This window comes from Clinocottus analis, unplaced genomic scaffold (assembly GCF_023055335.1).
Source record: "Clinocottus analis isolate CAN_PGR_092001 unplaced genomic scaffold, fCliAna1.0.p SCAF_17, whole genome shotgun sequence".
Taxonomy (NCBI): Eukaryota; Metazoa; Chordata; class Actinopteri; order Perciformes; family Cottidae; genus Clinocottus; species Clinocottus analis.
Genome location: NW_027175898.1, coordinates 7,516,183 through 7,536,182, shown reverse-complemented (window position 1 = coordinate 7,536,182; position 20,000 = coordinate 7,516,183). Strand labels below are relative to the sequence as shown.

The window sequence follows — 20,000 nt, the reverse complement described above, 5'->3', positions numbered from 1 at the left end:
AAAAAAACACGACGGATTACGTGGGGCTTTATCTTTTAATTTGAACGTTTTAACTTACTTTTTCATGAAATATGGAATCCATATTCAGCTTTCTGTCAAACATTGAACTCTGACCTCCAGCTCCGCTCTATTCATCAACCGAGGAAAGAAGGGACGATCTCGAGCAGCACCCTCTAGCGGCCTGGTCCCACACCAGCAGCGTCTACGTTCAGAACTGCATTTGCGGAATTATACCAACGACGTCATCGAAATCACTGTCTGTGTGAGCAATGTAACTATCAGCTAACGTTACGATATCGTTTCATTAAGACACTGATACACGAATTGAATTAATGTTTTCCTTAATTTCATCGCTTATGACAAAAGATAGGCACAAAACGTAACCTAATTGTCAAATTAAATTATGTACGAATTATAGTTTGCCACCAGAGGGCGAGTGTTGCAGATTTGTTTACAAAATGTTTGTTTTGACCAGAGATATAGAAGACCAAAATGTTAATAAAAAGTATCCTATTTAACTAATACATTTATTTAAATAGAAGAGTGCTTGTGAGTGCTTACTACACATAAACTACATATTTCGGAGCATTATAATGTTAAAATAAACGTCGCAAAAGGTTTCGATTACAACTGGAACATTTTCCTAGTGACGCCTCCTCCTTTACGGCAAATGGAATATGGCGGAGGGTGAGAAATCCCTAGACGGACTGGAGCTCGGCAAGGTAGGATTTTCACATTGCTAAAATGTCTCCCAGTAGTTGTTGAGACTCGGGGCCAAAACACTGTCGTAAAATACGTTAGTCCCTCTGAGCAAATAGTCTGACCCAGCGGTTAAAGGGCATTTCCTTCCCAGGCTAGCATGCGCGGTTAGCTCCTGTGCTAGCTACCCAGACGTTTAAAATGTCACTGCAGAGGCTGCAATATTTACTAGTCATTAACAACGAGTGTATGTTGCTGGGCTTGTTGTCAGTACTTGTTAGAGTTTTCACAGTCGGGGAAGTATGCTTGATTATCGCTTTGTCCAAAGCGCTTCAACATGAGTTTTCCATGAGTTTTAACATTTTCAACATCATGTTTTCCAACCTTGAGCTCTTCAACAGTCATAAATTACTGTCCAATACGTTGTTGCTGCGTGACAGTGAAAACTGGGCCGACGTTGTTGTGGTATTATTGCATTCACGTTAGATATTTACAATATGACACTTGTCTTGTTGGAGTACACCAAACAAAACACAGAAATGGCCGGGTATGGTTTGTAGAAGATGGGGCCTAAGAAACCTCGCAGAATCAGTTCTGTAAATGTTTTGATATCTAGTGTAACTCTCGCCTCCAGGTGTAATGGGCATACTACTACAAATATTATAATCCAGTATGGATGCTGTTAAAAAGACATTTTAACGTTTTACCCAACCCTTGCAAATTGAATGCAAGAAGAATAGATGTTTGTGTTAAAACAGGACATTATACTATAGAATGGTGTTAAGTATAGAAATTCAAATTCATTTACAGCTTTGGGTACTGTCAAAATGTTTTTATGTTTGTAAATGTTTCAGCTCACTCTTTTTTCAGGGTGCTCATACAAAGTATGTTGTCGTTCTGCTGCTTCTCCCCCTTTTATTTGTAAAAAAAAAAAAAAAAAAAAAGACCTTATGTTATTCGCACTTCCTAATTTAGGCCTAAAAACAGTCAATTAATCTTTTTCATTTTGATGCCAGGCTGTTTGTGGTGCTCGTTTCTCCACTACAGATTTCAAAAGATGAATCAAATAAAATGTCTGCCTTGTATTGCAAAAAGTTAAATTTTCATAATTTTACTCGATTGCCTGAAAGAAATATCTGAATTTTTTTATTATTAAAGTGATTCTTTGCTGAAGGTAATATTATAATAGTGGCTTATAAATGTGGTTATGGGTTAATAGGTGGAGACAAATGTGAGTCATTTCAAAACAGTCACGTCCTTCTTAATTATCTTGCAGCAATGGCTGGAGGCTGCAGACAGCAGGGTGGAGATGTTCCGCTACCTGAAGGAGCAGGTGCCACAGATCTTCTGCCTGAAGAAGGAGTTCAGCCCTCAGGAGGAAGATGAGCTCATGCAGAGCCGACTCTTCCACCCTCTAGAGTGCTTCCTGTTTGGAGAGGATCCTCATGAGGGTCTGGAGAAGCTCAAGCAGGGCAACACCTCCTCCCAGCTTTGTGGACGTGTGTTCAAAGAGGGAGAGACGGTCTACTCCTGCAGGTCTGAATAGATCCTCTGATCTTTGTTGATAAATACATTGTAACATACATAATTATGTATGTATGTATGTATGTATATATGTGTATGTATGTTTATGTATATATACACACTAGATATTCATGTGCTCTTCATAGTCATTTTAAATACTGGAGGATTCATACAAATATCTACATAAGATAATTTCTTTTGGGTTGTTGCTAACATCTAGGCATTAAATGCAAGTATCAAAAAGTATTTCCACAGTATTGTGCCCCAGTGGAATCGCAGGTTATTGGATGAAGTATAAAAGCACTGACTTCAAAGAAAGTAACATGCATACGTGGAGGCTATTTGGAAGGAATAGTTTGGCCTTATTAGGTTTCAGTTCTGCACTAACTAAAAAAAAACAATGCCGTTTATTTGTTTTACTGAGAAACGTTTGTCAAAATTCAATTTTAAATTGAACACAATACTACAAATCATATTCTACAGACTTAACTTTTTTTATAACCCAGATGTAGTACATTTTATTGTTATTTGCTTCACTTGTACAATTTATTGCAGGGATTGTGCAATAGATCCCACCTGTGTCCTGTGCATGGACTGCTTCCAGGATAGCGTGCACAAAGGCCATCGTTACAAGGTTGGTATCAATATAATCTAAATGTTTTTGGGGGAAATTTTCATGACCCTGCAGTCAGCTTCTTCCTCCTTTCGATAAATGGAAATAATAGAAAATCAGTCATCATTAGATTTATGTTTTGAGATTTCTAAAAGGGCTCACACAAACTTGAGGATTCTTGCATTGCCCTTGTCAATTAAAAGTGTCTGTTTCCCTGTCAACTTGATTTCCCTGCTTTATACTATTTAAGCTCTTGGAAAAAACACAACTGATGCATTAAAATCTACAATGAATGTATTCCAAATCATTATTGGGCTTATTTTTGCCCTTTCACATTTAAACTCATGTACTTTAATAATAATACATCCTCAGAGCTAAAGCAGTTGAACAACTTCATCGCTCTTGTATGTACCCATTACTTTCCCTTAGTGATTAACCATATGTACATTTCTTTCCAGATGCACGCGTCATCAGGCGGGGGCTTCTGTGATTGTGGGGACATTGAAGCCTGGAAGATTGGCCCCTGTTGCTCCAAACACGACCCTGGGGCAGACACTGCCATGGTAACGGTGAGTTACATAATAGAGCGGAGAGAGGGACGTGGGAGGAGTGTACTTGTCCCATTCTGTGTCAGTGAACCCCAGAATGCTTATTTTCCCATCTTAGTCCTTGATGCTGCTCTCTTGGCTGTGGTTTTGGATCAGGAAATGAGAAAGAAGAGCACATTGTTGACCTGCGCCAACTGAGAACATGTATAACTAGGTTACGATAAAATGCAAGAAACAGTTGTTGATGAGACTGCTTGAGAGCAGATTTTCTACTATTGCTTATATCCTGCTGAACTGTGCACATAAGTTCTGTTTACAGCTTTTCCTACCAAACTGCTGCTGGACACATGATGATTGATTATCCTGCTCAGCAGTTGTTTGTCAGGCCTTTCTTTGCTGATCAGGGTTCGAGCTTTTCTCTGATAAGATCCTGCTCAGGGCCTTTGAGCTGATGTACAGCTTGACGGCTTTGTGCCTTTTTTCCGCAAACAGCAGGTGCTTCCATTAACAAAGCCATCTCTGGCACTAGTCTGGCAGGCTGCTTTGTGTTTTCTACACCAGATCTGAACCTGTGCTTAACAAGAAGTAACGCATCAGATGACCATCAAAGCATCTCCACTCTGAACATGAAAAGCCACCAAGCTGTTTCAGACTTTTTTTGGCTAGATTGTGGTGGATTTCAGTGCTTGTTCTCACACAGCAGTGAGACCAAGAGACTAGTATAAATATACAGACACACTGTATGTTTGGTTTGTGTGTTAAATGTCAGACATTTGTATGAAATACTTAGCTGCTATGTGGAACGTTGTCTCTCAGGGGATTCTATACAAACTTCACAGGGTCAGCTGCTTGTCAAGCTCTTATTCATATAGATTAAATATTTAGTCAAGAGTTAGTGCTGGTGACACAGGAAATGGGGAATTAGTAAAGTTTATAGTAACAAATTAGTTTATGTTTCCAAAATGTTGAATTTTTTTTTTTTTTCTTTCTGAATGGAAGAACATTTTCACTTATATCAAATAAAATCATTCCAGATTCAATGTTGACGTCACTCACAAATTAGGTGCCACAATATAATTGTTTCTGGTAAGGTATGTCACTTTCAGAGCAAGAGTCCTCCTGAGAGTTATAGTTGCATGCTCAAAAATATGAATCTGTGTGATTGTCTCATTTTGTGCAGGATGATTGTGTGCTGGAGCCAGAGATATATGGCCGTGCTGAGAGGCTGTTTCGGATACTGCTGCACTATGTCACAGATTTCTTGGTGTGGGATGAGAACCATGAGCTACCAGCGGAGCTCCAGCCCGGGTATAGACTGTCTAATCACGCTTATACATAAATCTTTACGCAAGACACACAATTTATCTTTGACAGTGTATTCATCTATTCATGCAGGACTAAAGAAAATGCATACTACTGTGTACTGTACAATGATGAGCACCACTCGTACGACCATGTGATCTACACCCTGCAGCGTTCTGTTAACTGTGATCAGGCTGAAGCACAGACACACACAGCACTCATTGACAAAGAGGTATTCTTTTGGGCTGTCTTAACGCATACATTTTCTTTTACACTACTGTCATTATTTTAATAAAGTTCCATAATTGCAGTTATATCCATTGCAGAATTTGCCATTTTGTAATTTTTGTGGACTGTTTCACAGGGTCGGAGGGCAGTAAAGAGAGGTACCCTTCGTTCCTGTCAACAAGCAAGAGATCTCATCAGGGTAAACAATAGTGTGATACCAGAAATTTAGAATAATCTTTAGTCTTTAAATTGTTAAGTGTGCTCCAATTCTAAATCCACAACTGTTGTGTTGCAGTCTAACTCCGAACACATTTCCCTTCAGCCACTACGCGTGGAGATCCTTCACGCAGCCGTCATGGCGCATCAAACCTTTGTTCTGCGCCTCGGCCCGTGGTTCCAAAAGATCATCAGTTACTCAGGTGCTGCCATCATTGTTGCCGTACTTGCACTGTACAAACTTAGCTTTATTTTTTTATTGTACACCTTTCATGCGTGCCATCTTTAGATAACACATGTACACTGTTACTCCTCAGTTGTCTGTGCATGTCATGTGACTGGTGACCTTTGTGTGTCTTGTGCAGTGGGCTTCAGACAGGCCTTCTGCCAGGTGGCTCTAGAGGCCAATGCAGACGGAGACCCGCCTTGCCTCATCAGCAGACTCATGCTGCACGATGGCAAGATGTACAAAGGCAAATACATCTGAGCGTGATTTTCAGTAATGGCTTCATTTTAACTGTGTTCCAAATGACACTAACATATGTTTTTCTTATTTCTTCAAGGAGCTCGCAAGATAGTTCATGAACTGATTTTCTGTAGCATGCTAATGGAAACAGAGTTCAAGAGGCTTTTTGCAATTGAGTTTACAAAGGTAAAGAAAGAAAGGGATGTTTAAAACATTTTTAAAAAAGGAATTCTTTCACCTGCTTAAATTAATACATGCTCCATCTTTGTGGTTTTAGTACTATAAGCACTTGCAAAAGGACTTCATAATTGATGACCATGAAAGGAGCATCTCCATCACTGTTCTGTCTGTTCAGATATTCACTGTACCCACATTGGTAAGGGCGGTTTGTTGTTAGTCATGTCTATCTGTGCCTTATTGTTCTCTGCCCTCACATTCATGTTCCTCTTCTAGGCCAGACAACTAATCGAAGAGGGCAATGTCATTAAAGTGATAGTCGGTACAGTCATGGAATTGCTGCGTGAACATCTGGATAACAACAGTCGCTTCTTCTTCCTTGGCTACAACTCTGACAAGTTCTCACGCATCCAGATCATCTTCCACGACCTGAGGTCATTAAACTGGCAACAACTTTAATTAATTCTTTGTTCCTAACTTTTTGGGTCTTTACCTGAGATGTAACTTCTGTTTCTCAGGTATATTCTGATTAGTAAGCCCTCAGTATGGACTGAAGATCTGCGGAGAGAGTTCTTAGAGGGATTCAAAGTCTTTCTTGGGCTTCTCAAATGCATGCAGGTAATAATTATCTCTACTCTGATTCATTCTTTGACAGTGTGTAAAACCAAGGACATTACATCATTGTACAGTAATTTGACAAACCAGATATTTAATTAATCTTGACATTTCTATTTACTTTCGATATTAGGGTATGGAGGAAGTGAAGCGCCAGTTTGGTCAACACATTGCAGTTGAGCCAGAATGGGAGGCTGGCTTTTCTCTTCAGATCCAGCTTCGCCACATTCTTGCTATGTTTCAAGACTGGTGTTCCTCTGATGTGAGTTGTCATTAAATTTGTCCGTCAAACAAAAGAGTTATCCCACACACGGAGGGAGTATAACTATAAACCCCGCTAACTGTCAGTTCACTTGGAATAGGCAGAAGCCGTGGTCAATTGTTGTTTGTTTGTGCCTTCAGGAAGAGATCTTGCTGCTCGCATTCGAAGAGTGCCACAAAGTCCTGATGCAGTGCAACAACCAGTCCTTCCACCGGGAGCCCACTAAATACCACATGTTAAAGCACATCCTCCACCTACGGCCATACAAAGTGTCTCAAGAGCCAGTCAGCATACATCTGCCCATCTCCAGGCTACTGGCTGGTAGGAGAACTAATATTGTAGGCGCTCAGTGATTTATTAGTCTTTTTCTGTTACTGTGTGAACTTACTACTCTCTTTATTGTGATCCCTACCTAGGTTTGTATGTACTGATGTGCAGAACAGGGGCAGTTGAACGTCTGCATGATCCTGTAAGTGACATTAAAACTGTTTTAAATGTTACCTAAGTGTTCAGTATGGGCTGTTTATATTGTACTTGTTGTGTTTGTTGAATGATCAGTCTGAACTTCCACTGCAGGCATTACAGAGTTATGTTTTTTTCTTCTGTTTGGTGCAGGAGCGCTTTGACCACACCTTTCTGGCAGAGCATCCTCTGCGCTGTGTGGTGCTGGCTGCACAGGTCTCAGCTGAAATGTGGCGCAGAAACGGGCTTTCATTAGTCAGCCAGGTAAAGTACATTCCTTGGCTGTTCAAGGCTTTGTTTTTATTCTGTATGCTATCTGTTTTGTTCTGTGCTACGTTCTTCACAAATGATATGTAAGTGTATTGTTTTTTCACATGATCAGGTCTACTACTATCAGGATGTAAAATGCAGGGACGAGATGTATGATAAAGACATTCTCATGCTCCAGGTTTGTGGCAGTTAGTCATAGAGAATTTGTTTTCTTTCATGCTCTTACAATTCACCTTTTAAAATATATACTATATATAGTTTTATGTATACATATGTGTATATATGGCTATCCATGTGCATTGTTTACAGATAGCTGCTTCCAAAATGGACCCCAACCACTTCCTCATGCTGGTCTTGTTGAGATTTGAGCTCTTTGATTATTTCAAAGGAAATATGAACAAAGACCAGGCAAGCAACATCCCAATAATAATTCAGAATAAAAATAAGTTGTTGTGACGTATAAATGATCTACTTATTGATGAAATGCAACACAATTTACAGGACGAACTGATCCAGTGGAACCGCTTGACAGAGGAGATGCTGTACCTCCTGATCGTCGTCATTGGTACAGTGTCACATTCTGCAAATCTAATTTAGGAATTTGGTTGGTTGAATATGAACCATACCATAGTGTCTGACTGGTGTTGTTTTTCCAGGTGAGCGCTATGTCCCTGGTGTCAGTCAGGTGACCAAAGAGGATGTGACCATGAGGGAGGTTATCCACCTGCTGTGCATTGAACCAATGGCTCACAGTAGCCTGGTCAAAGGCCTGCCGGAGAACGTAAGCTACTCACACTGTCTAAAAGTACATTTCTTCGTTTTTCTGTGGAAATAATTATTTGAACACAAGTTAAACATGTTTTCTTTGTAGGAGAGCCATGAAACCGGTCTGGAGACTGTTATTACCAAAGTTGCCACCTTTAAGTATGTAAATACTGTGAAAGAGCTTTTGAGTTTTTTCTTATTATCCTTTCAGGGTGAATTTAATCTTTCTATTCTACTTCTGTTTTTAGAAAACCAGGAGTTTCAGGGCATGGATTGTATGGAGTGAAAAAAGAGCGTCTGGTAGAATTCAACCCTTTCTTCTACCATTATTCAAGATCACAGCATAGCAAGGTAACGCAATGTCTCAACACCAGTTTTCCATTAACTAAATTTCCTTAACTTTTTTTTATAGTCCTCTTTTCATTCTTATCTTTTACTCTTTGCAGGCAGAAGAGTCTCAGAAGAAGAGGAGGACTCACGAGGGTCATGATAAAGGTGATCAATGTCTTTGCTCTGGACAGGCCTCTGTATAATAGTGTATCCGTCATGGAACAATCTGTACTCCAACTGCTAAGGAATCAGCTTGACTAACATTCCCACTGTTTTTGTTTTTGTTTTATTCTCAGCTCTTCGTCCTCCGGAGCCCCCAGCCTTCTGCCCAGCTTTCTCCAGCATAGTGCGTCTGCTCAGCTCTGACATTATCATCCACGTCCTGAGACACACCCTGCAGAGAGCTGCAGAGGACCGGGCGACTCATTGGACAGAAGCCATGATCCAGAGGGTAGACATTACATCTATTTTTTGCCTTTTATAGCGCCTACCTTGCTCGACTTTTGCCTTTCATCACTCAAACCACTTGCAGTAACAAGATTCATGCATTTACCACACAGGCCCTGCACTTGATGGGCCAGGCATTGCTTGAAGAGAAAGCACAGCTTGAGGAGAGCACTATGGAGGAAGTAGCCTTTGATTTCAGCCTCAAGGCCCGCAGTGAGTGAAACCTAATTGTTTTGTGTACAGCTCACTTTCTATTTATCATAGATCTTAAAGCTAGAAACTGGTTTGTTTTTGTATATTTTGTGACAGAAATTTCTCTTCTGTTCTTCCAGGAATTGGTTCAGAACACGGCAAGTCAGTCTTCCACTTGTTGTCCAAGATTAAGTCTGTTCCTTCCCTCGAAGCTCAAAAAGACATGGTTAAATGGGTTCTACAGGTATACTATTCATTATTATATGTTTATCACACCACTTTCTATCATTTATATAGATTTGTATTAGTTATGTTTACTGTCCACAATTTAAAGAATACACAAACATCCATCCATCCATTATGCGATACTTATCCTGTTTTAGGGGCGCTGGATCCAATCCCAGCTGTCATTAGGCGAAGGCAGGGTGCACCCTGGACATGTCGCAAAGTCTATCGCAGGACAGACATAGAGACAGACAACCATTCATGCTCACAGTCACACTTACGGGCAATTTAGAGTCTAATTAACCTGAGTTGCATACTGAATACGCAAACATAACAGAGATACATTAACAGTGCGAGAAGAGGCAGGAAACCCACTGGGCTTATTATTTTTAAATATTACAATTTTACAATATTATAGAAAACTCCAAAGTAATGTATGTAATATATGACTATGTCATACAGATAAAAAAGTATTTTAAATATATATATTAACAACAAGAACAATACATTATCAACAACAAAAGAAAGAAAATGGGATTGCGTGAATGTGTGTGAGTGTGTGTGTGTGTGCGTGACGCAATTACTTTCTAGTTAATTTCATCATCTTATATGAATGTTTTTCTACTAGATGTTTGAGATTGTGAAGTGCCTTAGAGAGAAGTCCAGTCCAACAGCCTCCATGAGTGTGGATACAACCAAGCCAGAAGAGGTAAAAGATCAATGAATGATAATTAGAAAAATAAGTATTTGCCTCGACAATGTGAATGTGAGAGATGTGTTTTTACAAAGGTCCTGGCCAGTGTTGATGGTAAGATTATGCGGATGAAATAACCAATTCAAGAGAGCCTCATGTCTCAAACAATAACAATGTTGTTATCTTCACTGCAAGGAATGTAAAAAAACTTATATATAGTTATTCAAATTAAAAGGCACCTAGAAGTGCTCACAACCGCTCTGTCTTTACATGGCACAACCTCCCTCGGTTATAGCATCCCACTGATGACTCATCATATATTTGGTTCCTAGAGGATGTACCAAACACAATATAGCTGTCGTGAAATTATAAGAAATACTATAACTGTAATTGCATTGTGTATCTTCTTAGTATTCAGAGGTTTTACTGACTTGTTATTATTCTAGAGTGTTCAAGACAAAGAGAAAGCTGAGCGCAAAAGGAAGGCAGAGGCTGCCAAACTCCACCGGCAGAAGATTATGGCCCAGATGTCTGCAATGCAGAAAAACTTCATTGAGTCAAACAAGATGCTGTATGACAACATGCCAGAGAGTGGGACACAGGGAGCGCCGGTTGTGACTACTGAGAGGTGACTATTGAAAAAAGGAGAAAAAAAATTATATATATATATATATATATATATATATATATATATATATATATATATATATATATATATATATATATATATATATATATATATATATATCTATCTATCTCACCATGAGTGTGTTTGGCTTGCAATCAAGATCCAACCCAAATTGATTTGGCTAATTCTAGTTTGGGTTATGTCCATTCTTCCAGCTGCGCCATGGAGCACAGGGAGCTGACTGTAGCCATCGGGCCCCATCGAGGGTCCTCTCCGGCCGAGAGGGAGGTGCTCACCTGCATTCTTTGTCAGGAAGAACAGGAAGTTGCGGCCCAGGCTCCAGCCATGGTCCTGACTGGGTGTGTCCAGAGGTCCACAGTGCTGACACAGTGCAGAGGGAAGATACCGACCAATAGAGCAGATGGTCAGTCTCCATTCACTAATCCTTTGAATCATTAACAACTGTAATTTGATGGGGAAAATCAGACTCATATGTGCATTGCATTTATCCCTTAAAGGGACAGGGACATCATATCCCCTCTTCATGCCTCCTGAACTGGCAGTTGGAACCCACACTGGCAGCTGTGGTCATGTCATGCATGCCACATGTTGGCAAAAGTGAGTTATTACAAGAACGTTTGCTATTTATTGTTCATTCAGTTTCCCCCCCGTGTGTGTGATCCACTTGCAGATACAGTTAATTTGCTATTAAGGTGTCATTCTCTATATTTTTCAGATATTTTGAGGCTGTTCAGAATATGACCAGGAACCGGCTCCATGCTGAGTTGATCATCGACCTGGAGAATGGGGAGTACTTGTGTCCACTGTGCAAGTCTTTGTGCAACACTGTTGTCCCTCTAATCCCGTTTGAAAGGTTAATGTTTAACTAGTAAGTCCAGTTCACCGGCTTCAGGCCAGTCTGCAGTGAATCATTTGTTGTACAAATGTCTAGAAGTTATTTGAATATTCTTTCCTGTCTACAGTGAAAATGCAGAGATAATTGGACAGCATTTGACCCTGCCTCGCTGGATCCAGATAATCTCTGCCCGGATTAAAGGACTCAAGTCAGTTGCTCAGGATAATGGTAAGAAGACATACTCAATATACAATGATTACATATTTTAGTTGGGCACAGGAGAATGCATGTGCATTAGTGTTGTGCTTTCGGAGGTGTTTAGTTCCGTACAACTGAAACGGAAAAACTACACAAAAAAATGTCATTATTGTGAACTCAACACTGCAGTTGTTTCATAATAAAAACTTATAATTAGCTTTATTTGATGACAGGATTTGACTGTAAAGCAGCTGCAGAGAGATTTATTTCGCAGCGTACAGTCTTCGAAAACAGAATATGGGTGCATTCAAAGACTAGCATATGATGGCTGTTGGTGGTTTACCTCAATTTTATATCAGCTGTTTTGCTTTAATAGTTACTTACAATTAGCAATAAATGCCATTATGCCTTGTGGTTGACATGTGTGACATGAAATGAATTTTGATTTCCTCTCTATTGTACAGATTGCAACACAGAGAGCAGTAGTGTTGATGCGGACTCAAGCCTGTGTGGAGAAGGCCAGCCAGACTTTAGATCCATTCTGAGCTATGGAGTACAAGAACCGTGAGTGAAACTGACAGCTCCTCCTCCACTGCTGCTCAAGTCTTTATGTTTCTGGTAATACAGCAATTGTAATTCTCTGCTGCTGGTTGTTTTTAGGAGGAAGTTCTCCGACAGCATAGTCGAGATGCTGGTTGTTTGTGCCACCACAGTTCACCGGGTGGGACTGCACACAGCACCCAATGAGCTGTGCCCACGTGTGCCCCTCATGGCCTGGAACACATGTGCCTTCACTATTCAGGCCATAGGTACAGTCAGCGTTAATATGGCTTATTGTGTCAATCTACCCCTTTTTATATGTTTTTGCAATTCTCAAAATATGTTTGCATGTCTTCACAGAAAACATATTGCAGGAAGAGGGCAAGTCACTCTTTGGGTCCTTACAAAACAGACAGGTTGGTTGCCACATAATGCATGTCATGTATAATGGTTTGAGTTTAACTCGGTCAGGTGTACCTTTTTCAAACGTTTCTCTCTTTTAGCTTGCAGGCCTGAAGGCAATTGTTCAGTTTTCAGCAGCTCAGAGAATTAAGAGCTCCCAGGCGGTCATTCAGAGGCACTTTAACGACATGTTGGGGGGTATGTTGTGGTTTAAGAGTACATATGTTTATTGATTGGATATAATTGTACAGCTTGCTGTTCATTTGCCTTGTGGTCATAACTGAAATGTCTTTCAACAGTGTTGCTACCGGTCGTAGGCAGAAAGAGCACCCCTTCTCTTCCGGAAGTAGACTTCTTCCATCTTCTGGTAGGTTTCCCCAAAAGGAAAAAGGGAACATCTCTATTGAGAATGATGGACTCCAACATCAGCGCTTAACAAGTTCTGTAAAATTACAATTAAATATGTTAAATATGACTATTAATAATTAATTATTATTATGATTATTGATGACTGCATTCTTGCTCTCATAATGAAACTTCTCGACAGTTTTATGTTTTGATTAAATTCTTATTTAAGGTTTTGCCAATGTAAAGCTTTTACTTGCATTTATATACAACCATTTATTTATTTTTTTGCTGAATGGTGTATGTGTTCTTGTGTGTTTTGCCAGGTGGGGTTGGTGTTGTCTATACCTGCACTATATCAGGAGGAGGCTGTAGACTTGCAGCCGTCTGCGGTGAGCTCTGCCTACAACCACCTGCACATCCTTCATCTGGTCACCATGGCTCACATGCTGCAGGTCCTCCTGTCCTCTACAGGTACAAACCACAACACCATACGTTCTGGTTAATTTACTGAAGGACCGCAGCCAGCTTTACATTATGAAGGATAATTAAATCATGGTGTCATTTCTATATAGATTTTCCTGCAGTAGCTGGAGAGGAGACCGAGGAGTCGAGAGCAGCAGCAGAGCTATACACTACAGTGTCACAACACACTGAAAGGTACACAAGTTTCTCATGATCCTATTATTTATAAGGCAAAATACTTATACCAAGTATAATATCTGTGGATTAAGTCAATTGCTTGTAGTGTTTTTTTTAATTTTTATTTCCGTTATTCTTTATTAGGTTAATGGGATTTGGGAAAAGGCTGATGAGGTGCACTCTCCTTCCCTACTGAATGACAAACAAAACTATTTCTGTGACTACAAATGCCAGCAGCATATACAGCAACAACTAAATGGCAAATGGTCTTTTTTTTCCCCACAAAAGTTTGTTTGAAATCTGCATTTTTACCGACCCATATTGATTCGTACGGTCTTCTTGGAATGTGCAAAGGCTGTACTTCTGGGATTGAAGCCACATACATTTTATTCAAGAAACATGTCAACCTTTACCTTCAAAATCCAGCATCTATGTTATCCATGAACACAGTCTAGCGATGTTTTCACTGAGTGCTGGCAGCCGAGTGGGATAGTTATTTTTCATTAGCCTGCTTCATAATCAAACTTGACAGGAATTGACCTCGCCTGCATGTAATGGAGACAAATGCCCTCTCAGTAGAGGCAATCATTGCTTCCTGTTGTCAAGGCCTTGTCCGTGCTGCATGCTCAGACATGTACACGGCAATGTGTCTTCAGCTTGTTTGACAGATTGTTCTGTGTTTTGCTCATCAGGCTGATTCCAGATGTGTCCGGTCTCGCTGTGGCAGAAAGAGTGAAGAGAGGAATAGAACCTTTCCTGCGCTGTGCGGCTCTCTTTTTTAATTGCCTTACAGGAGTACAACCTCCAGAGGAGCTTTTTAGCACTACTGGTAGGTGTAGTAATATATAATTATAACATACTACATATGATGATTCAATGAATTCAAGCTGAACTGTTTTGGTGTCTCGCAGTTACCTCTCAAGGACAGATGGAGGCGCTATGCAGCTACTTGGCACTCCCCTCCAATGTGTTCCAGCTCTTCCAGGGGCACAGAGATGCTGTTACTCCACTGCTGAAAAGGTAAGTGATAAACATTGAAGCAAGATAAAAATATTTGATCCGTGATTTCTTTTTCATGGTTTTATGACACTGCTTTTTTTTCCTTAGGTGGTGTGGGAGTCCAGCTGTAACCAAAGCCCTGAATGACAAAACTCCAACTGTCAGGTAGACTTTGGCCTTTGTATTACTTTAGTCCCACTTTTATTTTGTAATAAACCAGCTCCTCATTATTGATTAATATACTCTTTCTACAGATACCCCAGGAGAAGGAATCATTTGATTGATCTTCCGGAGGATTACAGTGCTCTCCTCAATCAAGCTAGCCATTTTCAGTAAGTAGGAAATGAAAGTTCTTTCAGTGGAAAATCAGTTTGAGATGTTCACACAACTGGTTAACTCTATTTTTCCTCAGGTGTCCCAACTCTACAGATGATGACAGGAAGCATCCGACCTTGTGCCTGTTTTGTGGGGCCATATTGTGCTCTCAGAGCTCCTGCTGTCTCAGCCAGCTGGAAGGGGAAGATGTGGGAGCTTGCACTGCCCACGCTGCTAACTGTGGTGCTGGAGTGGGCATGTTCCTCAGGTGGGTGAATTCTAGGCTGAGCAGCATTTTGACTTTGAATTGTATCTTGTCTTGCTTGAAATGGGCTGCATAAATTAAGTTTGTTTTTATGTTGACAGAATAAGAGAGTGTGAAATTGTACTGATGGCCAGTAGGACTCGAGGAAGCACGTACCCGGCTCCTTACCTGGACGATTATGGGGAGACTGATCCTCACCTTGGGTAAGAAGCATAGCTGAAGGGCTGAACTGAAGAAAAAAAAACTTCTGCCTAAAATTTCAAATGGAGATATTGCATTGCAGGTAAATAAGTCATAGCTACTGTAAACACCGCCACCACATACAGACTGCGAGTGTTCAAATACAGTTATTATAGTTTGGAGACTCATTGTGTAACACGCATGCATTTGGAAAGTATTGCTGGTCCTCGTGACTTCCTTGAGTGACACCATGTGTCCTTGTTGGAAATTGGTCGGTAGATTTTATTTTCAGATTGGCTGCAGGATTTAGATGCATTTATACACTTTTATATTAAGTTGTATTTTAGTAACCCTGACATACTTTACAAAAGTCTCACAATTAAGTCTTGGAGAGACTGTCGTTCAACAAAGCTGTCACTAGAAAGAAAAACTACTCATTTGAATCATTTCTGCTTCCGTGGGCAGCCGATGGCAATGAAGTACATACTTTTCTCATATATATTGTTTGTTTTGTGGACAAACCCTAAATAAATCGGTGCCTTCTGTCTTTTTAATTTTTAGAAGAGGCAATCCATTGCACCTTTGCCCAGAGCGCTACAGGAAACTGAACCTGCTGTGGCAGCAGCATTGCATCCTGGAAGAAATTGCCCGCAGTCTAGAGGTGGTCAATGTTATGTTTGCCTTCGAGTGGCAGATGTTGTGATGATTGCTTCAGCTGTGGTGGACGGGAAGTAAAGAGCGCAGCTGTAGAGCACAATCTGCTCCAGTGCTCCTTAGGCAGACACACCCACACCCACAGACATGCACGCACACAGCCACAGACATGCACATACACAAACAACCCCCCTGCTATCAAAGGAGGCCATCGCAGCCCTTCATTCCCTGATGAAACCCCTGCTGGGGTCAAGAGCGGTGGGACACTCAAAAGAGGAAGAATAGTGGAGGGTAATGAATAATAAGTATACCCAAGTCGCCTTGTTTTAATTTGATTGTCTGCTGTAAGGAGTTTCTGCTAAAGTAATGTTATTTGCAAAGGACATTACTCATTATTCAAATAAAGTCAAACATCAGATACACACCAACATGTTTTAGTTATCACTTTATATTTTTAATTTCTCTCAGTAATGCTGTGAATTTTCTGCATTCTCTTTTGGTTTTTATAAATTATGATTTGTCATAAGTTATTGTGCTGTTTTGGAGGGGTACATTCATTTGGAAATTAGGTATAGTCATAGATCTCACACATTTTTACTTTTTCACATTAACTATGTAGACAGTTCAAATATTGGAGCCACATACTGTCACCTTTACTCATATAGAAGCGTATGTAATGAATACAACATTTATAGAAGATACATTATTTTCTAAGTTGTATTAAAACAAACTCAGCAGTCTGAGAAAAGTATACAGTAACTTGCTTCCATGATTTTCTGATATATAAATTATTTTTAGGATAAGCAGACATTTTGATTCTATAAAGTTCAGCCACTTTCTGACATTTATGGTTCGAAAGCCTCACTGACCAGAAGAATCAGTGAATTATATAAAACATCGCTATCGTACTATATGATGATATGCCCTGTAACTAAATACACATATTAGGCCAAAGTAATTATGATCATCAGATATTCAATGTATGTTTATAATTTAAATAATTTAACAAGAGAACATTTGCGAGACATATTAGACATATTTCACCACCTGGTGGTAATCCATTTAAAACCATTTCAATTTAAATAATAAAAAATGAAAAAAACGTTCAATATTCTATTTAAGAGGGAAATTTACTTTTTATTGAAAATAATCTAAGGTAGTATATTATATCTTTTTTTTGGTTATTACTCCTTTCCAGCAATATGTGACTATAAAATGTCCTCTTTGTGGTGTTTGACAGTACATGACTTCCAGGCTATAGAAATAAAGACACAAGCCTATATACAGAAGAACTGCTCCTGTGCCCTGAATCCATCGAGTACAGCAGTGTCCATAATACATTTCATTCATTCTAATGGAATAAAAATCTCCTCACTGCTCACCCACAAAATACAGTAATTATCTTTTTTTCTGTAATCAATATTTTGTCATCCATCAAGTGAGAGCCCCGGGTAATGCATAGATAGTAGAATAATCTTTGTTCGCAGGTTTGATACCGCATGTTAACTCATTAATGTCTCACAGCGAGAATTAAAACTCAATTGACCCACACGTTTTCATTTTGCAACCGCCAAGTTTATGTATCTCCCCAAATGCCTTAAGCTGTAATTTGACTTCTCAGCTGCCATGAACTCTATGCTTTCTGAAAATGAAGTTAGAAAAGTAAGAGTTCCTTTGACCCACAGACAACGAACGTCCAGCCTCCAGCCGATATGCTCACCATTAAAACAAAACCATACACAATAGGCCAGTTCGCAATGTACTGGTTTCGTTAGAATTACAAACTAAAAGCCAAACATCTCCAGCACAGAAGGTCTATTGTTCAGGTGTTTGGAGTTCATGCTAGCGAACATGGCGGAGGTGTTTTTGATAAGACCATGGTGGCAATGCTGAGGCACATGAGTCATTGTAGTTATGGCTTGAACGTTCTAAAAGTCAATGTGTTATTATGCATAATCAACTAGACTTCTGTCTGGTTATATGTTTTAGCTAATCTAAAAGCATTGACATACTTAACATACGTATCCAGCACATTGATACTACTTGGTTTTCTGAAGTAATATGCGTAGAAAGCCTCCGTGGGTCTGAACACCTGGAACAAATGTAAAACTTCCAGGTTTTATGCGGTACGACTTATTTAACTTGAAGCCAAAGCACTCTGCGTCTAGATTTGTGGAATTAAATTGAAATAGCCCACATTCTTGCTATAGTCATTTTAAACTCTTTTCACTGCCTTTTCTATTACACTTGATAGAACATGGGCTTAAACCTTTCGACCCACATAACCTATTTGTATTCATCAAACATTTTCAATGACAATTTCAAGTTAACTGACTCCAGTGTTGAAACAGTTTTGGGCAAAGCCGTGATTCACAGGCAACACAATATCATTTGTAAACAACAGATTACAGTACAGATGTACAAAACATGATGTACATTTGTGGTGGGTGTTTGGTTATTGCATCTTTAAAAAAAGGTTGTGTTTAGAAAGTTTTAGATTCAATAATGGTTGTAACAAGACATCTGCATTTTGGGAAATATCCACCCCATTATACTAGAAAATGTTTTATATGTTGTGTTATGGTAGCCACAATGTACATCAGTTTCCATACACAAACACCTTTGTATAGGTATTTTTAATTCCTGACTCGTATGGATGAAAAAAACAAACAAGTAATGAACCACTCTTCAAGTATCTGGGAGGTCCTCAGGCTTTCAGGGATGCTGTTCGTTGAGGCCTGAGAGCGGTCAACTGGCTTCAGGTACCTCCTTCAGCGGCACATTGTCCGGCCCGTAGTGTGCTTTAGAGGTGGAGGGAACGTTAATGTTGGGGTCTCCGTTGTTGGCTGTGTCTATCTGGTTGCCCTTGCCGAGGCACTTGATGATGTTCAGGTTGATGCGGGCCGTTTCCATAAAGCTGTTTTCTAGCAGCCAGCCATCAGACTCAGAGTTGAGGTCGCCCTGTCGCAGCCCATTTTCCAAAGAGGTCTGGAGGTAACGGACCCCTGTCAACACTGACAGCTAAAACAAGACACACGCATCATTTTAGTGAACACGTCACACAAAAATGATGACATTTTGTATTTTAATTGTAATTTACCCTGTTATATAAAGAACAACAAGCGCGTCCACTTTAATTAAGAAGTAAAACACTTTCACAATATAGTCTGTCATAAAAATGCTGATAAAACATCACAGTGTATGTAGTATGTCATTAAAAGTCAAACTATTGAATTATTATTAAATAATTATAGTGTGTAATAAAATAAGTCATAGTAAAGTATGACACAAACAACTTTCAGCATATGGTATTGTAGTATGTTGTGCTCTTGTATCCTGTAAAATGTTATAACAAGTCATAGTAATGTAAACTATAAAGAAAATGTCATAAAAAGTCATACTTTAGTATGTTACAAAAAAAAGTTTTGCAGCAAAACCAGGGCCTAGTGAATAGCAGGACAATAAGTGGAGTTTCCTTTTGCGTTGTGCTCAGCGTGTCTCTGCTGACCTCAAACAGCCAGGTGATGAGGACGGTGAGGCCGATGGACTGCATGATGTGGGTGTAGTACTCCAGCAGCGCCTGGCGACAGCCTTTCATCCACAGGTTGAGCGCCTCCGTCTGGTGCTCGTAGTTGAAGTGAGCGGAGTTGTTGGTGATCTGCTGCTGGATGCAGGGCCGAGGGGAGTTGAGGTTGCAGCAGCTGAAGGGGACTCCGTTCATCAGGTACTTCCCCTCGACGTTACTCCTTAGTCGACTAGAAAAGCAAGAAAAAGAAGCTCAGGATCCGTTTTCATGCTTTTTACTCAGTTAAGTGTGAATATATTCTTAAATCTTACTCCACTTACTCCACCACCTCTTTTTGGGACATATCCAGGTAGCGGTTGCTGATCCACTGTATTTGAAACCAGTCTTTATACCCATTGTTCCCACAGCAGTGGAA

At 39.9% G+C, this 20,000-nt stretch overlaps 3 protein-coding genes across 4 annotated transcripts in view; 1 reads left to right on the top strand and 2 right to left on the bottom strand.

The window, feature by feature from the left end:
- The window catches only part of atxn3 (ataxin 3), a 5,232-nt gene extending 5,106 nt beyond the window's left edge, over window positions 1-126 (bottom strand). Inside the window, exon 1 of the mRNA XM_068579899.1 lies at window positions 59-126. Within this exon, the coding sequence (XP_068436000.1) occupies window positions 59-103 (45 nt within the window). The 5' untranslated portion in view covers window positions 104-126. The remainder of the gene's footprint in view (window positions 1-58) is intronic.
- Window positions 127-646: 520 nt separating this feature from the next.
- On the top strand, window positions 647-16,487 carry ubr1 (ubiquitin protein ligase E3 component n-recognin 1). 2 transcript variants are annotated; one of them, XM_068580070.1, is made up of 47 exons: window positions 647-722; window positions 1,976-2,235; window positions 2,779-2,857; window positions 3,295-3,405; window positions 4,565-4,692; window positions 4,780-4,918; window positions 5,051-5,113; window positions 5,237-5,333; window positions 5,496-5,603; window positions 5,694-5,782; window positions 5,874-5,972; window positions 6,050-6,207; window positions 6,292-6,391; window positions 6,522-6,650; window positions 6,791-6,971; window positions 7,067-7,119; window positions 7,266-7,376; window positions 7,495-7,560; window positions 7,692-7,790; window positions 7,884-7,947; window positions 8,039-8,163; window positions 8,254-8,306; window positions 8,396-8,498; window positions 8,594-8,642; window positions 8,774-8,928; window positions 9,038-9,137; window positions 9,257-9,360; window positions 9,970-10,050; window positions 10,482-10,663; window positions 10,879-11,087; window positions 11,182-11,281; window positions 11,400-11,552; window positions 11,647-11,747; window positions 12,182-12,281; window positions 12,378-12,526; window positions 12,618-12,673; window positions 12,761-12,857; window positions 12,959-13,026; window positions 13,331-13,478; window positions 13,580-13,664; window positions 14,339-14,475; window positions 14,558-14,666; window positions 14,754-14,810; window positions 14,900-14,977; window positions 15,058-15,228; window positions 15,327-15,428; window positions 15,967-16,487. In XM_068580070.1, exons 1-47 carry the CDS (start codon window positions 678-680, stop codon window positions 16,106-16,108), a joined length of 5,193 nt encoding a protein of 1,730 aa, XP_068436171.1. In that variant the 5' UTR covers window positions 647-677; the 3' UTR covers window positions 16,109-16,487. The 2 variants fall into 2 exon arrangements, with proteins under 2 accessions (XP_068436171.1, XP_068436170.1); XM_068580069.1 differs by having other exon boundaries at window positions 5,210-5,333.
- A 2,320-nt stretch (window positions 16,488-18,807) lies between these two features.
- Window positions 18,808-20,000, bottom strand: part of LOC137788061 (photoreceptor outer segment membrane glycoprotein 2-like) — a 1,679-nt gene continuing 486 nt past the window's right edge. Inside the window, exons 1-3 of the mRNA XM_068580877.1 lie at window positions 19,906-20,000; window positions 19,568-19,814; window positions 18,808-19,080 (exon numbers count right to left, since the gene is read on the bottom strand). The exon at window positions 19,906-20,000 is cut by the window's right edge and continues 486 nt beyond it. Coding sequence (XP_068436978.1) covers window positions 18,808-19,080; window positions 19,568-19,814; window positions 19,906-20,000 — 615 coding nt within the window. The remainder of the gene's footprint in view (window positions 19,081-19,567; window positions 19,815-19,905) is intronic.

Excerpts from the sequence above, each read along its gene's own strand:
- ubr1 (XM_068580069.1), top strand. The coding sequence starts at position 678 with ATGGCGGAGGGTGAGAAATCCCTAGACGGACTGGAGCTCGGCAAG. Across the intron at positions 5,973-6,049 it reads TATTCACTGTACCCACATTG|GCCAGACAACTAATCGAAGA; the intron begins GTAAGGGCGGTT and ends TTCCTCTTCTAG. Across the intron at positions 14,476-14,557 it reads GGAGCTTTTTAGCACTACTG|TTACCTCTCAAGGACAGATG; the intron begins GTAGGTGTAGTA and ends GGTGTCTCGCAG.